The sequence below is a fragment of the Fistularia commersonii genome, chromosome 32, assembly GCF_037954325.1.
Source record: "Fistularia commersonii isolate RoL2024-O1a breed Wild chromosome 32, RoL_Fcom_v1.0, whole genome shotgun sequence".
Classification (NCBI taxonomy): domain Eukaryota; kingdom Metazoa; phylum Chordata; class Actinopteri; order Syngnathiformes; family Fistulariidae; genus Fistularia; species Fistularia commersonii.
Genome location: NC_141315.1, coordinates 6,567,579 through 6,587,907, shown reverse-complemented (window position 1 = coordinate 6,587,907; position 20,329 = coordinate 6,567,579). Strand labels below are relative to the sequence as shown.

Below are 20,329 nucleotides of genomic sequence, written 5' to 3'. Positions count from 1 at the left end.
ACACACACGTGGGGGAACGTCTGCGCCTGACCGCAGATGTCCACCGCTTTCCTTATGTCTGCCGATGCAGAGGGTCAGAGAGTTTGACTGACTTGTGCCTTGACTCACTCTGGCTTCCAGGAACTCTCCACCATCAATACACATCATCGTCACTTGCCGGCCCCGTGTGCGTGCGTGTTTCTGTGTGTTTCTGTGTGTGTGTGTGTGTTTCTGTGTGTCTCCCCAACCAGTGTCGCTTCTGTGTGTGTTTGTGTGTCTCTGAGTTAAATCACATGGTTCAGATTTTCCCCCCGCGTGCCTGCTGCTTGGCCTATTTCCATGGTAACTAGCTGAAGATGTGGACACACACACATACACAAAAACACACTCACACACAGGCGCAAAAGGACACAAACACACACAAGCCACATAACCAGCGCAATGGCTTGCCAGCGTGATCTCTGCCGTGTTTGTGTGTGTGTGTTTGTGTGTGTGTGTGTGTGTTTGTTTGTGTGTGTGGCTGTAGGGTGCAGTTAGAGAGAGGATGTGTGATCACACACTCAACACAGGCTCAGCGGGACACACACACACACACACATACACATAGACACACTCTTCCACAGACACACATTATGCTGAGACAGAAGCTCAGGATGCTGTTCTGTAGAGGAAAAATGGCAAACGGAGGGACGCCAGCCAAATCTCTTCATAAATCCTCCGGCAATTTGAATTTGTTTGTTTATGGGTGAATGAATATATTGAAGATATTTTATGTATATTTATATATTTTTGTGCTTATTGCAAAGATAATAATTACTAATAATAACACATTTTATTTAATGTGCCGTTCTCCACACTCCTATACATACACAAAATACAGATTTAAAAGTAACAATAAAAATAAAAACAGTATGTGGTAGTAAAAAAAAAGTGTGCAGAAAGATTAGGTTTTATTTTCATACATATGGTCATTAGCATTTAAATGCAAGCTATCTGGTCTTACTTAACATTAGTAATAATAATAATTACAATTAACACATAGCATAACATAATTAACACATTTTATTTAAGGTGATTTCCTTCATACTCATAAGTGATAGTGGTAAAAGAAAAAAAGATGGATATTTCATTCATATTTATGTCATTCGCATTTAAATACAAGCAATCCAGTCTTATGTGATATTAATAATGATAATTAATCATCATTTATTTTCTAGAGAATATTTTAAGACTGATATTTCACAAACTTTCTCACTATTTTCTTGTATTTATCATTTTGTAGTTACATAATGTCTCACCATGCCGTATATCGCCAGATATGCCTGTCACAAGGTCCGACACCTCCATCCCCGCCCCTCGTCGTCCCCACCTTGCCACTCAGATGGTCACCATAGTGACGGCCAAATAGTGGGGGTGTAGTGGCAACGCGACCAGGCAACCAGGCGAGGGGATAAGTGAGGGAGCTATAGGGGAAGTTGGGGGAGGGGAGGGCGGTGGGGGTGAGGGATGGAGGGGAGGCACTGCGGATGTGTTAGCTGCCCCGTGGTGTTATGCAACTTCATGTACACACGCTCAGGCACACATACTATAGGGTGACAAACAGTACACGCACGCGCACACACACACACACACACACACACATGCAGGCTTCCTCTTTTTCTCAGCTGTTCTGATGCTGCGCATAGTGATCCTCAAACCAGCATAAGCTCCAGATAACGTCCCTAAGCACTGATTATGAAATAGCATAACCGTTTTCTCCCAGTGCCCCCCCCCCGTGTCACGTCGCTGATGCAATGTTACCCGAACTGACACGCGCTCGCATGCCGATTCATACGTAAAAAAAAAAAAAAAAAAGGGGTGATGTTTTGAAATCACATCAGTCAGCGGGAGGTAAAGTAACACAATAATAAGCTGACGAATGAAACGGCTAGGAAGATAGCTTTTAAACAGCCGCCTAGGGGAACATGCCAGCAAACATTTGCCTGCTTAAATATCTGGTGTTTTATATTTGGTTTTGCTCCCCCAGGCCCGGTTGGGTCTCATTACCAAACACAGGAAAATAAACACTTGTTACTGGAACTGGGAGATTTTTTTAAAAGCGTGATCACGACACACAACGGCGGTAATAGATAAAAAAGTGCGATGCTCCTTTTTTGTGCTTTTGTTTGCAACGCTCGGTAGATATCTGCCTTTAGTCGTGCATTACCAATCATGCCAAGCAAGTCTCTAATGTCATCAATAATCTTTGCATTGTCATTCCTCAAAAATACTAGTCATCATTTGGTGCGGCCGCACCTTAGTTGGTAGAGTTGGTGGTTCAATTTCGCACACCGAAAAGTGTGCCGAAAAGACATCGAGCAAGACATTGAACTCCAACTTGCTCCTGATGTCCTGGTTAGCGCCTTTCACGACAGTGTTGCCGCGACGTGGACTTTCCGGTGTCGCCAGTTACAGCATGTTTCCATTGTTAAGCCCCGCTCCCTCAATTCAGAACTAGCGGTCGTTAACTTTATTTCATCGGCTACAACGAGACTTTACGATTATCTGATTTTACCGCAGTTGCACGATGAAGCCAACCAGGAAAAGCCCAGATCCCATTTTGCAGATCTTGACAAATCCTTTTTTTACCAGGGGACAGTTACTGACTTCACTCATAAATGGACCAATGGTAGTGGACCATTTTTGGGACCCTGTTACTGCACGTGCACCTTACCAAGCTCAGTAAAGCTCATTTTCTCTAGTTTATATTTTTTCACCAGCAAAAAAACAACTTTCACTTTGTGAGCTTGCACAGTCAGTCTGGAAGATGTGAAAAGGGCGGATTGACATTTTTATTTGTCGAGTTGATATACCTGATTACTTTTCAATTTGGAATTTCCAAATTTGCACACGGATACCGTCATATTTTACTTATTATTCTGGCTTCCAAAGTAAGACTTCATTTTATAATAGAACCTAGGCTTATGAAGTGAACTTGTTGTTTCACATCGCACGTGAACTGAATCAATTTTTCCCATTGAAATCAGTTTAAATCCCATTGTTCTGTTCTCCAGCCCCTAAAAGCACACTGCTCGCTTGCCCACTTAAATATCTGGTGTTTCATGTTTGGTTTTGCTCCCACAGGCCCGGTTCGGTCTCATTACCAAACACGGGAAAATAAACATTTGTTACTGGAACTGGGAGATTTTTTAAAAGTGTGATCATAACACATGACAGCGATAATAAATCAAAATAGTGGGATGTCTCCCTTACATAATAGCTACAATTTCTTCCCTCACTGTAATTCTTAAAATATTCTTAACACTACTAAAAACACAGATGAACAATGTAAACAACGCGTAGTAGCACACATGAGTGCCGCTACGCTAAAACGTCACAACGCGGAAAACCTGTGAGTTTGTTTGTGTGTGATTTCATACACCGAGGCTTGTTTGCAGGTCAGTTCAAAGTTTGATCCGAAACTCGGTTTGTGGGCGAATTTGTTTGTGATGAGTTGCGTGCGTAAGCTGAGGTTCTACCATACAGAGAAAAAAGGATATTACTAATAGGAACTACCAGTATACATTTATAAATTTTTAATGCTAATCAATGGGTTTCATCCATAACAATGGGAAAACCGGTAAATATTTTGATATGCTAAAATTTGACTAAACTGGGTGAAGCCAAAACTTTTGTTTTTTTTGGATTTTTTTTCCTTTTTTTTTTCATTTTGCCATTCCTTCTTGCCTTCAACGGCCGACTGTGTTAAGATAAAAGACGGTTTACTTTTAGCCCAAACCATGGCACCGTAAGGCAATTTTTAATTTTGGTTTTTGGGGAGGAAAATGCCAACGGGTGAGGAATTAATACCGCCCTTGTGACTGTTCTTGACCTGCCTGCTTATGTGGTCTAACAGGTTGGCCTTTGTGTGTTGCAGGGGAAGAAAAGGAGGAGACAAGAACATCTAAAAGAGGGCCCACATGGGAGCGGCACGGCTGACACATCAACATTTAGTTCTCGGTATCTACCAGAGGACGCTTTGGACGCGCTCTCGTGTCCTCAGACTTAAACCCTTAAATCCGAGGAGCTAAAAAAAATAAAAACAAAAACCCAACTTTGGCCCCGGCGGCGAGCGGACAGATTCTAAAGTTAAAGAAGGGCTGGAGAGGGGGAGGGTTGCATGGGTGCCAAATCCCCGTCCGAGACACACCACATCCCCTCGATTTTCCGCCGCCTTCCTCCTTCCATCTACGTCGCCGTTCCCTCATTCTCCCTCTCTCTCGCCCATGGGAGTGACATAGAACCCGTCGCCTCGTCCGCCTCTCCGGCTCCTTCTCACCTCGCCGGCGAAACGGGGGCACCCAGGTAGTGATGTCGTGGAAGAGGAACTACTTTGCGTCAGGCGGCGGAGCAGTAGGAGGGACGCAGGGGCTGGTGACCCCGAGAACCATGACCTCGATCGCGCCCAGCAAAGGCCTGAGCAACGAGCCGGGACAGAACAGCTGCTTCCTGAACAGCGCTCTGCAGGTCAGTCGGTTCGGCGGGGCGAGAATTAGGACGCCGCCGAGTTTTCGGCGCTCCCGGCATCATGTGGTTGTTTTGACCGCCCGCTCCTCGGTCACCTTGACGCTCGCAAGCTTTCAAATGCTTCAAATACATCTTTACATTTTATTCTCTGGTACCATAGAGATTTAAGGAAGACGTATGTTGCTGTCTTTTTTTTTTTCTCAATACTTGCCGAAGACCGGAATTAAATAAAACTCTCAGAGAGTACTGCTGCACTGCAGGTCCGTGGAGTGTCCCTGCGGTGCAAACGCTTAAAGTAATTAAATATATTTATTAGTCACAAAAAAAAGGGTCGGAGTACTTAACAGAAGTTCTAGTAGTAGACTGTGTTGCATTTATGTTATACATTCTTGCGGTCTTTTAAATGAGCTCAGACCTTTTGCCCGACAAGAAGTCGTTTAATAAGTTTAAGGGATTTTACAAGTACGACTGGTAGACTGGTTCAATTCCGACACAGGACCTAAATGCCTCTGAGACATGAATGAAAGGGTGAATGGTTGCACATCTCTATTCGATGTCTGAATGACGGAGTGAATGGTTTCGTGCCTCTATATGACGTGCATGAGAGAGTAAATGGTTGGTTGTCCAACCTTTACCATTCAAAGAGCCATTTGGACCCGTTTCCCCACAGTAAACACAACCGGCGCAAAAGGAATTAACATGGCCTATCATGTTATTTTCTTTTGCCTTTATGCTATAAACAAAATGTGTCGCATTTTTTTAAATCAATGACCCACTGCAGAGAAAATGAAATGCGACAAAACATTTTGACCTCAACATTTTGAAAAAAGGTATCAGGGTGAAGGTTGCTTTTAGGCAAAATACTCTTAATTATCTATTTGAGTCCTTCTTGTATTTATGAAAAAGAGCTGAACTTAAATTATCCAACGGCAGCAAACCAAAAATAACGCCCATTTTCTGTGCGCTGTCATCCTTTTTACTGGCAAGTGCAGTCGAGACAAAAATATTTTAATAGGTTTTTATTTCGATGTTAAAAGATCACCATAATCTTCAAATTTAAAATTACATTTTAAAAATGAACAAACTAAAATAAATGACATTTCAAAAGCCGCAAGGAGCCGCATCGGAGTGATCAAAGAGCCGAATGCGGCTCCGGAGCGGCGGCTTGCCGACCTCTGCGCTATATGATGTGCAAATGAGCGACTGAAAGGTTTTATGTCTCTATATGATATGCAAATGAGCGAGTGAACGGTTGTATGACTATATGACATGAATGTCAAACTAAATTTTTAATGCCTCAATGTGAATGACAGTGAATTGTTGTTTGTCTCTGAATGATGTGTGAATAAGGGAGTGAATGTTTTGTGTCTTTAGTATATGATAATGACAAAGTGAACGGTTGTATATCTATATGTAGTGTGAATGAGAGGGTGAATGGTTGTACATCTTTATATGAGAGGAATGACAGATTAAATGTTTATATTCCTCAATATGATGTATGAATAAGCGCGTGAATGACAAAGTGAATAGTTATATATCTCTATATGTTGTGTGAATGAGAGGGAGAATGGTTTTATATCTTTATATGACGTGTGAATGCGAGAGAAAATGTTTATATGCCTCAATATTACATATGAATGACAGGGTGAATACTTCTGTGTCTCTCCACACTTGTACTTTATTCTGTACGCAACAGGGTGTAAAGAGAGCAAAATTTCCTTTGCATAGGCATCAGCGAATAGTACTTAGATATAAATTACAGTAAAGTGCAGGTGGGTAAAGTGCAAGTGATAGATATATAGTGTATATTAACAACAGTGAACTGCAGCAGTTTGGTGGCAGTGCAGTTATAAAGCAGTGCAAGTTAAATAGCAGCAGTGGGTCGTTTCTACAAAGGGAAAAATTTCACTGTCACAGCAGTGAATATGATTAATAGGTAAATAAATATATAGATATGTGAATGTACAAATGTGCAAAAAAAGGATGAGTGGTTTTTCCTGCAATGTTGTGCAGTATATGGTGTGTGAATGAGAGGACGAATGCTTGCCTGTCTCTAGATGAAGTGTGAATGAAGGTCTTATGGCATGAATGAAATGAAAAGTAAATGGTTACATGTCTCCATATGACATAGAAATGGTTGTTTGTTTCTCCATGTGGTTTTGTGATTGACTGGCGGCGGGTCCAGGGTGTACCCGGGTGTCAAATTCATTTTCACCGAGGGCCACATCAGCATAATGGTTGCCCTCAAAGGGCCGGATGTAATGGTAGCAGTATGATCTAACTGAATGTAACCAAATGTAATGTAAAATGTAACTACTCCTTAATGTTAAATAACATATGCATCACATACGCATTCCCATATTTCTTGAAACAGCCTTCTATCTGCATCAAATTTTCTCTTCCTGGACATTTAGAGATTATTTGTATTTCTCCGTTCGCCTTGTTGGCGGGATGTCGTCACTTCATGGGCTGCATGATTGGCATGAATTGTGGAAAATGTAGTTTATGGTCAGTACACATGTTTGACTTGTTTATTTTAAGACAATCAGACCTTTTAAGATGTTCACACGGACCTTGAGTTTGACACTCAAGGCCCTAGCGGTATAGGAAATGAATGAATGAATGAAGTTTCTGGAAAGAAACTAGGCACTTGGAGTTCCACAGTGCCGCCCCGTGGACGTAAACAAGCCTGCCTTTTGCGCCGAGAACCTGTGTTTTAATCCCCAGCGTGGCAAAATCAAGAGCAAAAATGGGAAAAAAAAAAAAAAAAAAAGCGTCCCAGATGCTTTCCAAAAAATCGCTGTGAAATAAATCAGTAAGTCCGAATCCCCTTTACACATACAAATGGCTTGATTTGATTGCGGTGCTTTATTGTGACAACAGTAATATATTTCATCAGATTTTGTAGGAAAAAAAAAATCCCTTTAGCCCGAATGCTTGTTATTTTGTATTTACAGTGACGCATTTTGTGACCGTGCATTACAGTATTACTTCCCTGTCTCATGCTGATTAATATGTGCGCGCGCACAAACACACACACACACACACACACACACACAAACACACATTAGTGTTGTTTGTCCCCCAATTTCCCCCCTCCCATCCCTTTACAAACACTGCAGTAAACTGACATTTAAGCGTGACAGGGAAGAGATTAGCGCCATATTAATGGGTGTTTGCATGTTTTTGTGGGTTTTGGCACCGATGCTCCTCTGGCCTCAGTGCGCGCGCATGTGCGTGCGATGCTTACACTGCATTGCTACCGCTGCTGCGTCTCTCGCTGAGCACACGCGCACCGACGCACGCCTGCTTTCTTGACTTTCAGCTGGCATTAAGTCACCTACACACACACACATGCAAGATCACAAATGCACGGACACACACATTTACACTTAAATGCCTCCCGACTGCCGCCTGGAAAGAAAGAAAGGAGCGTAGAGGAAGGGTCGATGGGGTAGATACTTAGGAAGCTGCAGAGATTAAAGGGTTGAGAGGAGTAAAAGTTATTGAAGGGAGGAAGGAGAAGATGGGGTGACGATGAGGAGTAACTGGGATAAAGGGGATACTGATCGAACGGCATAGTCGAGTGTAATCAGGTGAGAGAGCGAGAGAAAGAGAGAGAGGGAGAGGAAGGAGACTAAAGAGACTAAAAAGGGACTAAAAAACAAAGCGAAGGGCACAAGGTTTATTTGTTAAATGAAGAAAAGGCTTCAACAAAGAGAAAATGGGCCACTTCAAGGACACACACACACTCACACACACACACATACACAAACAAGCACTGAGGAGAGGAGCTGTTTATTCTACAGGACAAAGATGGGAGAGAATTGACTTTGAGAATGTTGCGATGCTGATATGCTCCTGTGTGTGTGTGTGTGTGTGTGTCTGTTTCTACTGTCATATTGTTGCCTCCTAATATTGTATTGTTTTTATGAGTACCTGCAACTTAAAAGATAACTTTGCGTTTTAATTGTTTATTTATTTATTTGACTCTTATAATTAATGCAAAAATGCTATTCAGCAATCCAATTATCTCCAAAGGCTTTCAGTCTGATATCCACTGAAATGCAATATATTCCCACATGTTTTGAAAATTTTTTGTGAAAAAAAAAAAAAAAAAATCCATCCACATCATTGATGCTAAAATTATTATCAGCTCGTGGTTCTCCTCTCTGCAGAGCCAGGCTTTGTTTGCGAACTGAAATGTTTGCCAACGCTCCACTGGCACAGACTGAAATGTTCACGCTCGCCCCCGAAGGGCCCCTTGAGCAAGGCAGCTCAGGGGGAGGGGGGGGCACCGGTTGGGGATTGGTCGTTGTGTGTGTGTGTGTGTGTGTGTGTGTGTGTGTGTGTGTGTGTGTGTGTGTGTGTGTGTGTGTGTGTGTGTGTGTGTGTGTGTGTGTGTGTGTGTGTGCGCGTGAGTGGTTTAATGAGAGGGAAGAAGGCGCTGTGAGGGAAACGCTCCCCATGAGTTCTTGCTGTGCGGGTAAAAGAAAATTGAAAGAAATAAAATTGGCTTTATTTAGAAGGAGAGATTCATTAGGTGACAGTTATTGAGGAAAGTAAAGTTTAAAAAAAATAAAGCATAATTAATTTTTTGGTTATTTTGTATGTAAGGTAGTTTAATAATGCAATGATATGATGAATGTTTTGGCTATAGTAGGGATGGAATTATCATAATTAACACCGTATCTTAAAAATAATTTCATTGGGAGATTGTATTGTGTACTTTTAATACAAAAAGAGTGGATGAATTATTACGTCCAGACAGTTTTTGTAAATCTTGTGGAAAATGTTAAAATCACCACTTAGATGAGAGACAAACCTTTTAAGCCACAGCATAAAACGACACAAAATATTATTTTTTTTATTCATTCATTCATCCTCTTATCCTGCATTCAGTGTGGGGATGCCGGAGGCCGTCCGAGCACTGATTGGCCGAGAGGCGGGGTTCACCTTGGACCTGTCAGTCACGGGGCCACATAAAGAGTCGTTAGGGCAGTTGAGGTGTCCCCGAAAACATTTCCAATCAAAATATCAATCAGAAAATCCTAGGCTTCGAGATCCCAGCAACGCTCTGGGATCGCATCCTCATCCTCCCTTGCGATCGCAGGATGAGGACATGATGAAGGGTTGGTTGTCATAGTGGGCGTGGAGACACAAACGCCGATGACAGGAGTCAGGAAGCACCTGGGAAAAGTGCGCGGTGGGAGTGTAACCAGTGACAGCCAGCGAAACGCCTGGGGTAAAAATATACAGGGGCCGTTCGCGTCATGACAACAGCATCCCTTTGAATGGAAAAAAAAAAAAAAAAAAAAAAAAAAAAGTCCCAATGGGTTATGAATAACCGCGGTTGAATATGGTGATTAGTGCTGCTCAGCTGAGAGGGGCTTCTGCCGGGGACCGAAACGCTTCGCCGTGACAACAAACGTCCCGTCAGCTCTCTTCAAGAACGACAGCTGCGTCTCTTCTTCGGGACGCTCTTGCAAAAAATAAATAGTCACTTGTAATTTTCTGGCTTTATATAACTTCTCATTTTGTATTTTGTGGACTGAAAATTAATTTATATTATATCTGATAATTTTTACGGCTCCGAAGCAAAAAAAAAAACAAAACAAAAAAAAGTCCCAGTATTTAAAATGGCCCCAGGGTGATGTTTTAATATTATTTAATGTGTTTATAGTTTTAAAATACAATAGACTGTTTAGATGTAAGTCCTGTCTAAATTCCCACTAATTTTTTTCGCAGATTGATTTCGGAAACAGACGAGCTCCGGAGAATTTTTAACTCCCAGCTGACTTTTGAATATATTCCTCGTGTATTATTATTTTTACTCTCCCCCTTCTGGCATCCCCAGTCTTAATTTCAGCAAGATAAAATGAAATAAAATAATAATTTTTGATTTCAATTAAAATAAATTCAATTTGATTTAATTTATATCCTTTTTTGTTATTTTATTTTGTTTTATTTCATTTTAATTTAATTTAATCACCCGTTCCCATTCAGACTCTGTGATATATGTAGTCAAGTCTCAGGCAGAAATTTAATAAAAGGTATTAAGCGTTTTTTTAATCACCGAAGTTTCAAGGTGGAAATCCGAGATCAATGTCACCAAATCATCCCTGTGAAACGTGAAATACGGCCCCCTTTGTGGCCGAGATAAAGTCTGGAAAATGGCACAGAAAGTGTTTTTTTATAATGATGTAAGGATGAGTTTGACCTTTAACATTCTGCATGTAGAACGCCATCCCTCCATTGTATCCCGGCAGACATTTGTGTCATAAACAGAAAATGAATTCTTGATTCATGGCTTTAAAATGTTTGCGCGGTGTAACCGTGACCTTGACCTTTGGCTATTAAATTCAAATCAGTTCATGTTTTATTCCGAGAAGGGGGGATGCTTTATACCTAATTCGGTTGAAATTTACGAGTGGTTCCCTCACAAATGGAATATTCCTGACGGCTGAAAACACACTTAAAACTTTGGTTCGGAACGAGTGCATCGCAGTCGTGACTTTCCGACAAACGAAAATCTGACTTTAACCAGGAGCTTTTTTAGAATTCACTGTTACTGAAACTGCAGCCGCTGTCATTTGTTTGGATAATTTTGAATTTCTGTGCCGTGCTCCGGAAAAAACAGGAGGAGAGAAAACGACCCGGGGGCAAAGATGATTGATGCAATAAATTATGAAAAAATAACTAATAAAAAAATCATGAAAAAAAAAAAATCTCCCCCAAAAAACAATGAAAAAATAAAAAAAATTAAATAAAAAAATGAATAAAACGAATAAAAAAAATTATACCGAACAGAACGACTCGGAAACAAGGGACGAAATCTAAAGTAGCATCCTTTTAAAATATGTAATTTCAATCATTTTAAATAAGTTAAATTTACAGTTTTATTGGAAATGTCCTTATTCACCCCACCCTGCTGTCTTTTCCTGATAACTTTTGTCAGCAATTTCTTGTTTTCAGGTAATTTCGTACCAATTTTCCTGGCCTTTTGGTGCAGACAGACAGATAGATAGAATAATGAGGAGAGATGGGCACAGATAGTGTGCCCTCCTTGTGGCTGCTGCAGTGCTGTGCCGGGAGCCGATTCATCACCGGCAAATAAACTAAAGGGGTGGAGGGGTAGAACGCATACACTGGCGTCAGCATGCAGTCTGTCATCCTCCGCCCCCTCTCTGCTCCACCTATCACTCTCCCCAGTCTCACACAGTGCGGTGCAAAGATTGCAACACATATAAGTTGTGTTTTTGTGCATGCCGGCGCGTTTGCAGACCAACGCGTGTGCGTGGCTTTTCGTAAATGTGATGTTTCCACGGCGCCTTTTCGTATCTGCTGCAACAACACTGCCTCTTACTTTGATTGCACCGCTGAAATGATCTAAAGTAGACTTTTTTGTGTGTGTGTGTGTGTGTGTGTGTGTGTGTGTGTGTGTGTGTGTGTGTGTGTGTGTGTGTGTGTGTGTGTGTGTGTGTGTGTGTGTGTGTGTGTGTGTGTGTGTGTGTGTGTGTGTGTGTGTGTGTGTGTGTGTGTGTGTGGAAAACAATTAGCTGAAAAATGGCTAAAAGCCACAGAGGGGCTGCAAATTCTGAGCAACCAATCGGATTATAGGAGGCCCTTTGATTCGGCGTCGATAGAAGGAGTAATCCTTTTTTTATTTATTTTTTTATTTTTTTATCATTATTATTTCTCGGCTGCAGATGATGATTGAAAATCACATCTGTCCCGGTGATGTAATAGGCTTGGCACCTACCGGGACAAATGGCATTGCAAAAAAAAGGAAAGAAATCAAGAGAGGCTAAAAGGCAATGGCTGCAAGTAAGCAGAAACTACGTTTACGCCGAAACAAGCTAGTTTGTTCTCCGCGCTCTTTATTTTTTTTTTGCTCTACCTCCAATCACAAAGCATTTCTTTGGCTTCTCTCATATTCTACATTTTGTTTTTTCTGTTGTTTGTATAGTTGTTTATATTTTTATATCATTTTATCCAGAGTTTATATTTGATAATATATTTTATAGATTATTATATATGAATATATTGACAATTGAATTTCCCATTCATGGTATCAATAAAGTCTATCTTAGCTTATCCTGCTCTGAAATCTTGGTTACCATGGCAAGATGGAAATCATATGCTCATTTTTAGCACACACACACACACCATAACGATCAGCACCTCCCGATTATCTGTGAATTACAGAAAGAGTTAGCTGAACAGGTCTTCATATTTGAAACAAAAATTCTGGATGATGGTGATGATGTCTCACCGTGGCAACCACTGTTTCCAAGATACGGCTTATTTAAAAAGTATATTGATGTAGCCGTTCTAATGATAATTACTTATTTGCCAAGGCATGACATTGCATTTCTGCACAGAATTCCTGCTTGATTTTATTGAAAAAAAAAGCACATTTTGTGTCAGTAACATCCACAAATACGCACTGGAAATCCCTTTTTTTCCCCAAAACTGTGCCTATAAAGTGACATGAAGTCGTCTTCTTCAGGGTCAGAATTGAACAGCCTCAGAATATTACAGTAATTTCAATGATCTGACATGACGAGGCTAAATGTTTTGGTAGCATGGAGCTCATTTGCTCCCCAAAAAAATCTCAAAATGAGCCGCAACATTGTTTAACTCGCAGTGTTCAAAGCTTGTGAAAAAAGAAGCAGCTCAAGTCTGGAAAGTACAGTACTTCTACTGCGCTATCCGGTATGTGAAATTAAATTTGTAAAAGAATAGAATTAGATATTGTATTTTATTCTATTCTTTTGCTCACTATACAAGGGAGGGAGTAAGTTGGGTAAAAAAAAATAAATAAGAGGGAAAAAATTGGCAGTATATACAAAAACACCAATATGTACAAAAATGTGTAATAGTGGTACACGAGTGCAGGGTGGAAACGAAATGTACAGTATGGGTTTTTTAGTTTTTATTCCTGACACTGACTATCTACAGTTCACCAGTAAACCAATAACATTAGAATGAGTGAATAAATGAATAAATAATAAGTAAAATTTGGGTGCAAATTGGCCAAAAAAATACAACTAGGATATATTTCCAAAGTGTCACTAAATCAGGATTATAACTCATCCTCATGACTGGAGAAACAAATTGCAACGCACAGTGTGTCCCATTCATAATCAACCTACTTTTTTTAAATTCTATTTTTCGTTTCCCCTCAGGTTTTGTGGCATCTCGACATTTTCCGCAGAAGCTTCCGGCAGCTGACCACACACAAATGCATGGAGGACTCCTGCATCTTCTGCGCGTTAAAGGTACTTCTGGTTTTGTTGTCAACGTTTTGGATGAACCTCTGTCACCAGTTACATGATCAAAAGCAGACTCAAGTGAAAAATAGACAATTTTTTTACTATCCAGCCCCGCCCAGAGAAAGTTTTATGGAAAAACGGCTTTCAGGCAAACACGAAATCCAAAGTAGCGTAAGATGGTTTCGTCGAGGACACTTTTGGCTTTTCTGCGTCAGTTCACAGTTCGGCAAAAAGCTTATAAGTCTTCACAGTCGGAAAAGTAGAAACGGGGACGGCGACTCTGAACTGCTCTACAAAAACCCGGCTTTGCCTTGTGTTTCTGTTGACAGGGAGGAAGCCTGGAAGCTCCGGCGTGAAAAAAAACAAAACAAAAAAAAAACGTCGGGCTCGGTCCAAAGTTTAGTTTGGGTGGACTTTGGTGCTTTGGTGCAGACAGCTGGGATGATTCAATGGAAACACTCCAATTCTACTATGTATATGTTTATATATAAATGTTATAACTCAAAAAGATGAAATCCACAAGCTCTCCTCAAATGGTGTGTTGCATTTCTAGGTTTATCAAGTGTGTGTTTAATTTTGTGGTGCGTTTTTTTTTTTTTTTTCGTCCACTGAATCTCCGATGAACTGACAGCTTGGGATTAACCGACGGCTAATGCGGTATCCCTTCAAACGGGCTTGTTTCTTTTTTTTTTTTTTTTTCGCAGCTGATACTGAGCCAGGCTTTGGTAAAAAAAAAAAAAAAAAAAAAAGAACCCCTGACTGATATACATCCAAATGAGGCAACAAAAGAGATAGACAGCTGATTTATTCCGCCAGCACCGCGCACATCTCTACAGTCGAAGCGGACGCCCTTGAAATTTTGGAGAGCGCTCATATTCTGAGCTTTGAAACGGCCCTGGGAGCTGCCAGGGAAACACAGTGACAGCTGATAGACAGAAAAAAAAGAAACGCGTTCAGAAAACGATGGAATCGGAATTGGTCAAGCTGTGGTGAGGCGCGGGTCGCTGCAAACCTCCTGACAGCATTTCAGGGACCGCATTTCCGCGACCATTTCCTGGAGCTCTTTCGGCCGTCAGGGAGAGCTGGCCCCCACCATTAAATTGACCAACACATTTAAGACCAAATACGCTGCCGATTTAACACATCTCCACGCACCATTCAATTTTTTGACCTAGCTTAACGTTAGCCATCAAAGAAAGGATTGACCCCAAGCCATGACCCCTGTTGGGGAAGTCAGATTTTATTTAATGGTGTCAAACCACAACATGATTCTTTCCATTTCGTGCAGGTCTAAGAAAAAAATGTTTTATCGTTATTGATTATTACTGTTTCAACAACATTGCCAGTGCCAACTCAGTAGAACCTTGGGTTCCGAACGCCACCTACAAATCGACCAACACACAGAGTTTTGATCAAATTTTGACCTATTAACCAGTCTTGGTGCACAAACACAAACAAAAAATTTGTCAGCTTTCTGCGTTGTGGCGTTATAAGTGTAGAGACAGTTGAGCTTGGTACTCAGTCTTGTTTACATTGTTCATCATTCTCCTGTAATAATGATTTTTTTCAATTAGTTAGCCCTCACTATGGCTCCCAAAGAAGTTAAGAGTGCTTGCGATAGTGGTGTTGAGAAGTTAACAATTACAGTCGATCTGAAGAAGGAAATAGCTGAACCCTGAATGTGAAAGCAGTTCGTATCCCTACGACACGGCTAAGTCAGCCATCTGTGCAATTCTGAGGGACAAAGATATGCTAAAGACAGTCATGGTGACGATATTAACGAAGCAAAGATCTCAAGTCTTAGAAGAAGCAGAAAAGTTAATGTAGGTTTGGATGAATGAAAGACAACTTGCCGGAGAAAGTGTTCGCAAGGGTCTCATATCCTTGCACTTTTGCTTGAAGAAAACAGAGTACAAGTGCCAACAAGAAGAGAAAGAACACAGAAACATAGTAATCATTCAGGTTATCTTAATTCCTTTCTATATTTTTGCTACAATTAAACTTATAAAAGTGTTTCGAAAGAGTGCAGTATGTATTCTGGAGCAGAGGAACAGATCAATGGGATTTACATTGATTTCAATGGGACTGATTCGGTTTCAGGAACAGTCAAAGAACAAATTTAATTCGTTAGCCAAAGTTCTATTTTATATAAAGTCATATATACCATACTCATGGAAATTATCTGGTGAAACCCCACATTTCCCCCATGAGAGAGTGAGGACAAACTGCCTTTTACTGGTGCTGAGACGTATCTCATGCTAATAATGACAGTAGTGCTAAGTGGGCTCTTGTTAGCTTCACAATGACCCATCTACTAACTGCCTGAGGTTGCAATAGTTGTTGTAAAGAGAACAAAAACACAACCTTGACTCTGACCTCTTTTGCTCTTTGGACGTACTGTATGCTTCTGCAGGGAATGTGAGGCCTCCTCGGATGTGATCGGTTGACAGTAGCTGGAAAGCAAATCTAAACCACCATATTCTCTTTACACACCGCGTCTCCTGGCAAAATGATCACAGGGGGCAACTATTGCAACGATAACTAAGGTGACCCATTAAATTGGTAAATGACGTTTGTCTTGCAATACCAGTTGTAACCAATAGGCGTTGAGATAAACACAAAGATGTACCCTCTAGCTACAGAAGCTACAAGGAAGTAGCATCTAGCTACATTACTAGCAGTCTCTCATTTATCAGGGGGGGGTCACATTCCAGAACCCAGATAAACAAAAATGTATGTAGTAGCTGCTATATTTTTATTTCATTGTTGATGTATATTTTCAAGTTTTATGACCCCCCCCCCCCCCACCCTTTCTCATACTCTTATAAACACTTCATATATAATTCACACAAACACACCGCAACACCTTGTGTAACACAATGAGCAGCGACTGCACGTCGATGTGAAATGGACAAGGCGAGATGCTGAATGCATGCTATGCTCAGGAGATGAATGATGCTACTGTCGCTGAGCCAATCAGAGCCCAGGATACAGAACGCCAAACAAAAATAACAAAAATGCTTATTTTGCCATAAAGATAAGTGAAATAATAAATAGATAAAAATACATGTATACTGCATATTCACATTATTATCCGTGATATGAAATCACTGCAAAAGGTGAGGGATGACTGGAGATTGAAGCCCTTCCCTTGGCCTGAGCAGGTTATGTACCATTAAATACCAAAATATAATTTTTGACACGAGATATTTATACGCAAAGATTTTTTTTTAATCTTTAATTAAATACATACTGTAAATTACAAACAGTGCCTGTAACACGTCTGGTTAAAAAAAAAAAAAACAGTAGCCTTTCAGGAAATATTATTGATCGCTATCTACATCATTATCCTGCGCACTAAAACCACCAAAGTCTCCTTCTTCGATGTTGAAATCAAACATCCTCAGAATTCCTCCGTCATACACTTCCTTTCGTTTTCACTCTCAATGACTGCTGTAAGCATACATGTCTGTTTTTTAGTGTCTGCGTGTATAGCAAGGTCCCCCATAGGGAAAGCATCAAAGTGCCTGTTTTTTGGGGGGGGGGCAATTTCACATGATATTCTCGGGGCGATTTCAACCTGACTGAAAATCTCTCCAAAAAGGGGCGGTTCCCCATGAAGCGCCACTGCATGCTGATTGGACGTCACTTTCAGAGACAGCGATGGTAACGACTGCTGTAACAGCGGTAGAACGGACTGGATTTTAAAAACCCCCTCCTCGGATGCTCTTCAGTGAATCACCCAGATTCCCCTTTCGAACAAACCGCCCATGTTAACACGCCAAATCTATTCACAAGGCCCAACTTTCTATTTGCGGGTTGTTTGGCCCCCTTAAGCATTTTCAAAACCGAAAATCGCCCTCTTGCTCCACTTTTGCAAAAAAGACCCCGAAAGCCCAGACGTTCAAACTCAACAGGAAGTGCGACAACTGGCCTTTTTCTGCGGATATTACAAAAGAATTTGTAAACACACCTCGAGGCAGGAGATTCCCCCTAAAACGTGCCAGTTAGGGTACGCCAGGTGGCCTCCCATTGGACGGGGACCCTCAAATGGTCACGGGTTCAATTGGCGACGTTTCCTCAGAAGATGGAGTCTCATATTGAGCAGGTCTAACGCGTCCCCGTTCGGCCCCATTTGTTGCATCAGTGCTGACAAATGCGTGTCGGAGCGAAGTGTTGCGTGTAACGCGCCGCGGTGTATCATGTGCACGTGTGTACGAGCCGCCGTCGTGTGTGTGTGTGCGTGTCCGACACGCCATTCCGTCTCCGGCGCTTCCTTGTAATTAATTGGGCCTACTGAAAGCGCTGAGGTAGCAGAGCCCACGTCGGGACGCTACACACACACACACAAATCTTCGTTGCACGCAACTCACTTTTACCTCGCCGCACACACACATGGGCCGGCGGTGATACGTACACACAAATCTTTCTTATCACGCTCGGTTGCTACACACACACACAAAGAGCCTGGCGGGTTTGTCGAGCTTGCTTGAGTCATGTCGTTGGTGTATGAATCAAAGGTATTGTCACTGTTTTAAGTGTTCACATTTTCCTGTCAGGTTCCATGAACCCTTCTGTCACTCTCTGTTATTTCAAAAACAAAGGGATGTAATACCCCCCCCCCCGCGTGGAAAGCGAGATGAATTGTTCTTACTAAGTAATAACCATGCTCTGAGTAAACTTTAATTTGTTTTAACCAAACCGCGTGAAGATAAATCAGGCTTGTTCAGTTGCTTTCGTTTAGGATAAAACGTTGTTCCTGTCAAGATTTACGGTTCAACGCGTGTTTACCCGCAGCTGATAAAGACACACACCTTTGTAGTAAACATGGCTACAGAGGCTTGCTCGTGGCTATCCCTGTAGAAATCACCGCAACACTTTATCTCTCTCCACACACACACACACACACACACACACACAGACACGTGCGCGCGCAGGCACGCGAACGTGGATGCGACGGCGACGGTTCGAGGGGGGAGGAGGAGGAAAAGGAAAAGAGGAGGAAGCGGAGGAGAGGGAAGGAGGAAGATGAATGAACGTGGGAGTCGGTGTAGATTGCCCCTGACTTCACAATGAGGCCGCTGAGTGTGTATGTGGCCGGGGCGGACACACACACACACATACAGACACATACACACACACACAGACACGCACTACTATACTCACTTGCCACATCCCTCTCAGTTCTCCTCCCCTCCTCACGCCCTCTCTCTCCTTCCATCCCTCCCTCTCTCTGTAGGGTATATTCCCCCTCCATTCTCCTTGGCGCATTGCTGCAGTCAGAACAGCCACCATAACACCCGCCCACGCACGCTCACGCTGGCACACACACACACACACACACACACACACACGCACACAATTTGACAGACACTCGTGCACATACACGCTCTTACCCTATTGCTCATTTATTTCCTTCCTCATCTCTCTCTCTCTCTCTCTCTCTCTCTCTCTCTCACACACACACACATGCACAGCACACTGTCAGCAGGACTGCATTACCTCTCCCGATGCCAACCCCTAAGCTAGCACACACACACACACACACACACACACATAAAAAGCGTCACATGTTTTTAGCAGTAATAAAAAAAAAATTAAATATGATTATCATAAAAATGCCTCCCACTCGCACTCCCATTTAAAAGTCCCTAATGCATGCAAATAGTTTTCATTTTGAAATTCAAATGGCCCGGGGGAAGCTTTAGGTCCCACGCCGCGTGGCGTGCTTGAACAGCTGTCGTCACGTGATTCGCGCTCGTCAACCCTCGAGACCCTGAAAACATCGGGATCATATATCCCATCATGTGGACTTAAAAACAACTGTTTTGATTTTTCGGCAGCCCCCCGCCTCCAAAAAAAAAAAATCTTCTCCTTTTCCTTTGGGCTGCTCCCTTCAGGAGATCGCCACAGCCAATCATCTGCCTCCGTCTAACCATCTCCCCTGCTGTATTTCAATAATAATATAGTATGATATAATAATATATAATATTTGACCACCTGCTGTTGGAGATGATGAATAGGAACCATGCCTTTTTTTCTTCCCGGGTGAACAAACTATTCTGCTTTCTATGGTGGTTGGGTTGGAGCCCGCTGAGAAGTGTAACTGCTTTTTATGACACTATTAATGAATATATTAGATATATTCATTAATTGATTTATTTATTGTCTATCCTGCTTATCAGGGCTGCAGTGAGGTTGGAGGCATATAGAGGCAAAACCTTGGCGGCAACTTTTGCAATGATAACAGGTGACGCATTGAAATGGTAAATTAACAAATGATAATTCACGTTTATCTTGTTAAAATTGCATAGAAATACCACTTGTAACCAATAAGTCGTGAGAGAAACACAAATATGTTGCCTCGAGCTAAAGAAGCTGCAAGGAAGTAGCATCTAGCTACATCACTTGTAGTCTCTCGTTTACGTGGGTGTTACGATCCAGAACCAATAAACGAAAACCCACGAAGTAGCGCTTATATTTTTATTTCATTATTTATGTATATTTTAAAGATTGAAGACCCTCTGCACACTCTTATTAACCTTTCCCTATACTCTTATAAATAC

General features: G+C 41.7%; 1 protein-coding gene across 2 annotated transcripts in view; it reads left to right on the top strand.

Annotated features, from left to right (window-relative positions):
- The first annotated feature begins 3,895 nt into the window (after positions 1–3,895).
- The window catches only part of usp54b (ubiquitin specific peptidase 54b), a 51,822-nt gene continuing 35,388 nt past the window's right edge, over positions 3,896–20,329 (top strand). For both annotated transcript variants that reach the window (XR_015104201.1, XM_086139574.1), the window contains exons 1-2: positions 3,896–4,485; positions 13,677–13,769. Coding sequence is in view for 1 of the 2 variants with exons in the window: in XM_086139574.1 (XP_085995700.1) it covers positions 4,330–4,485; positions 13,677–13,769 (249 nt within the window). In the remaining variant the exon portion in view is untranslated. The remainder of the gene's footprint in view (positions 4,486–13,676; positions 13,770–20,329) is intronic.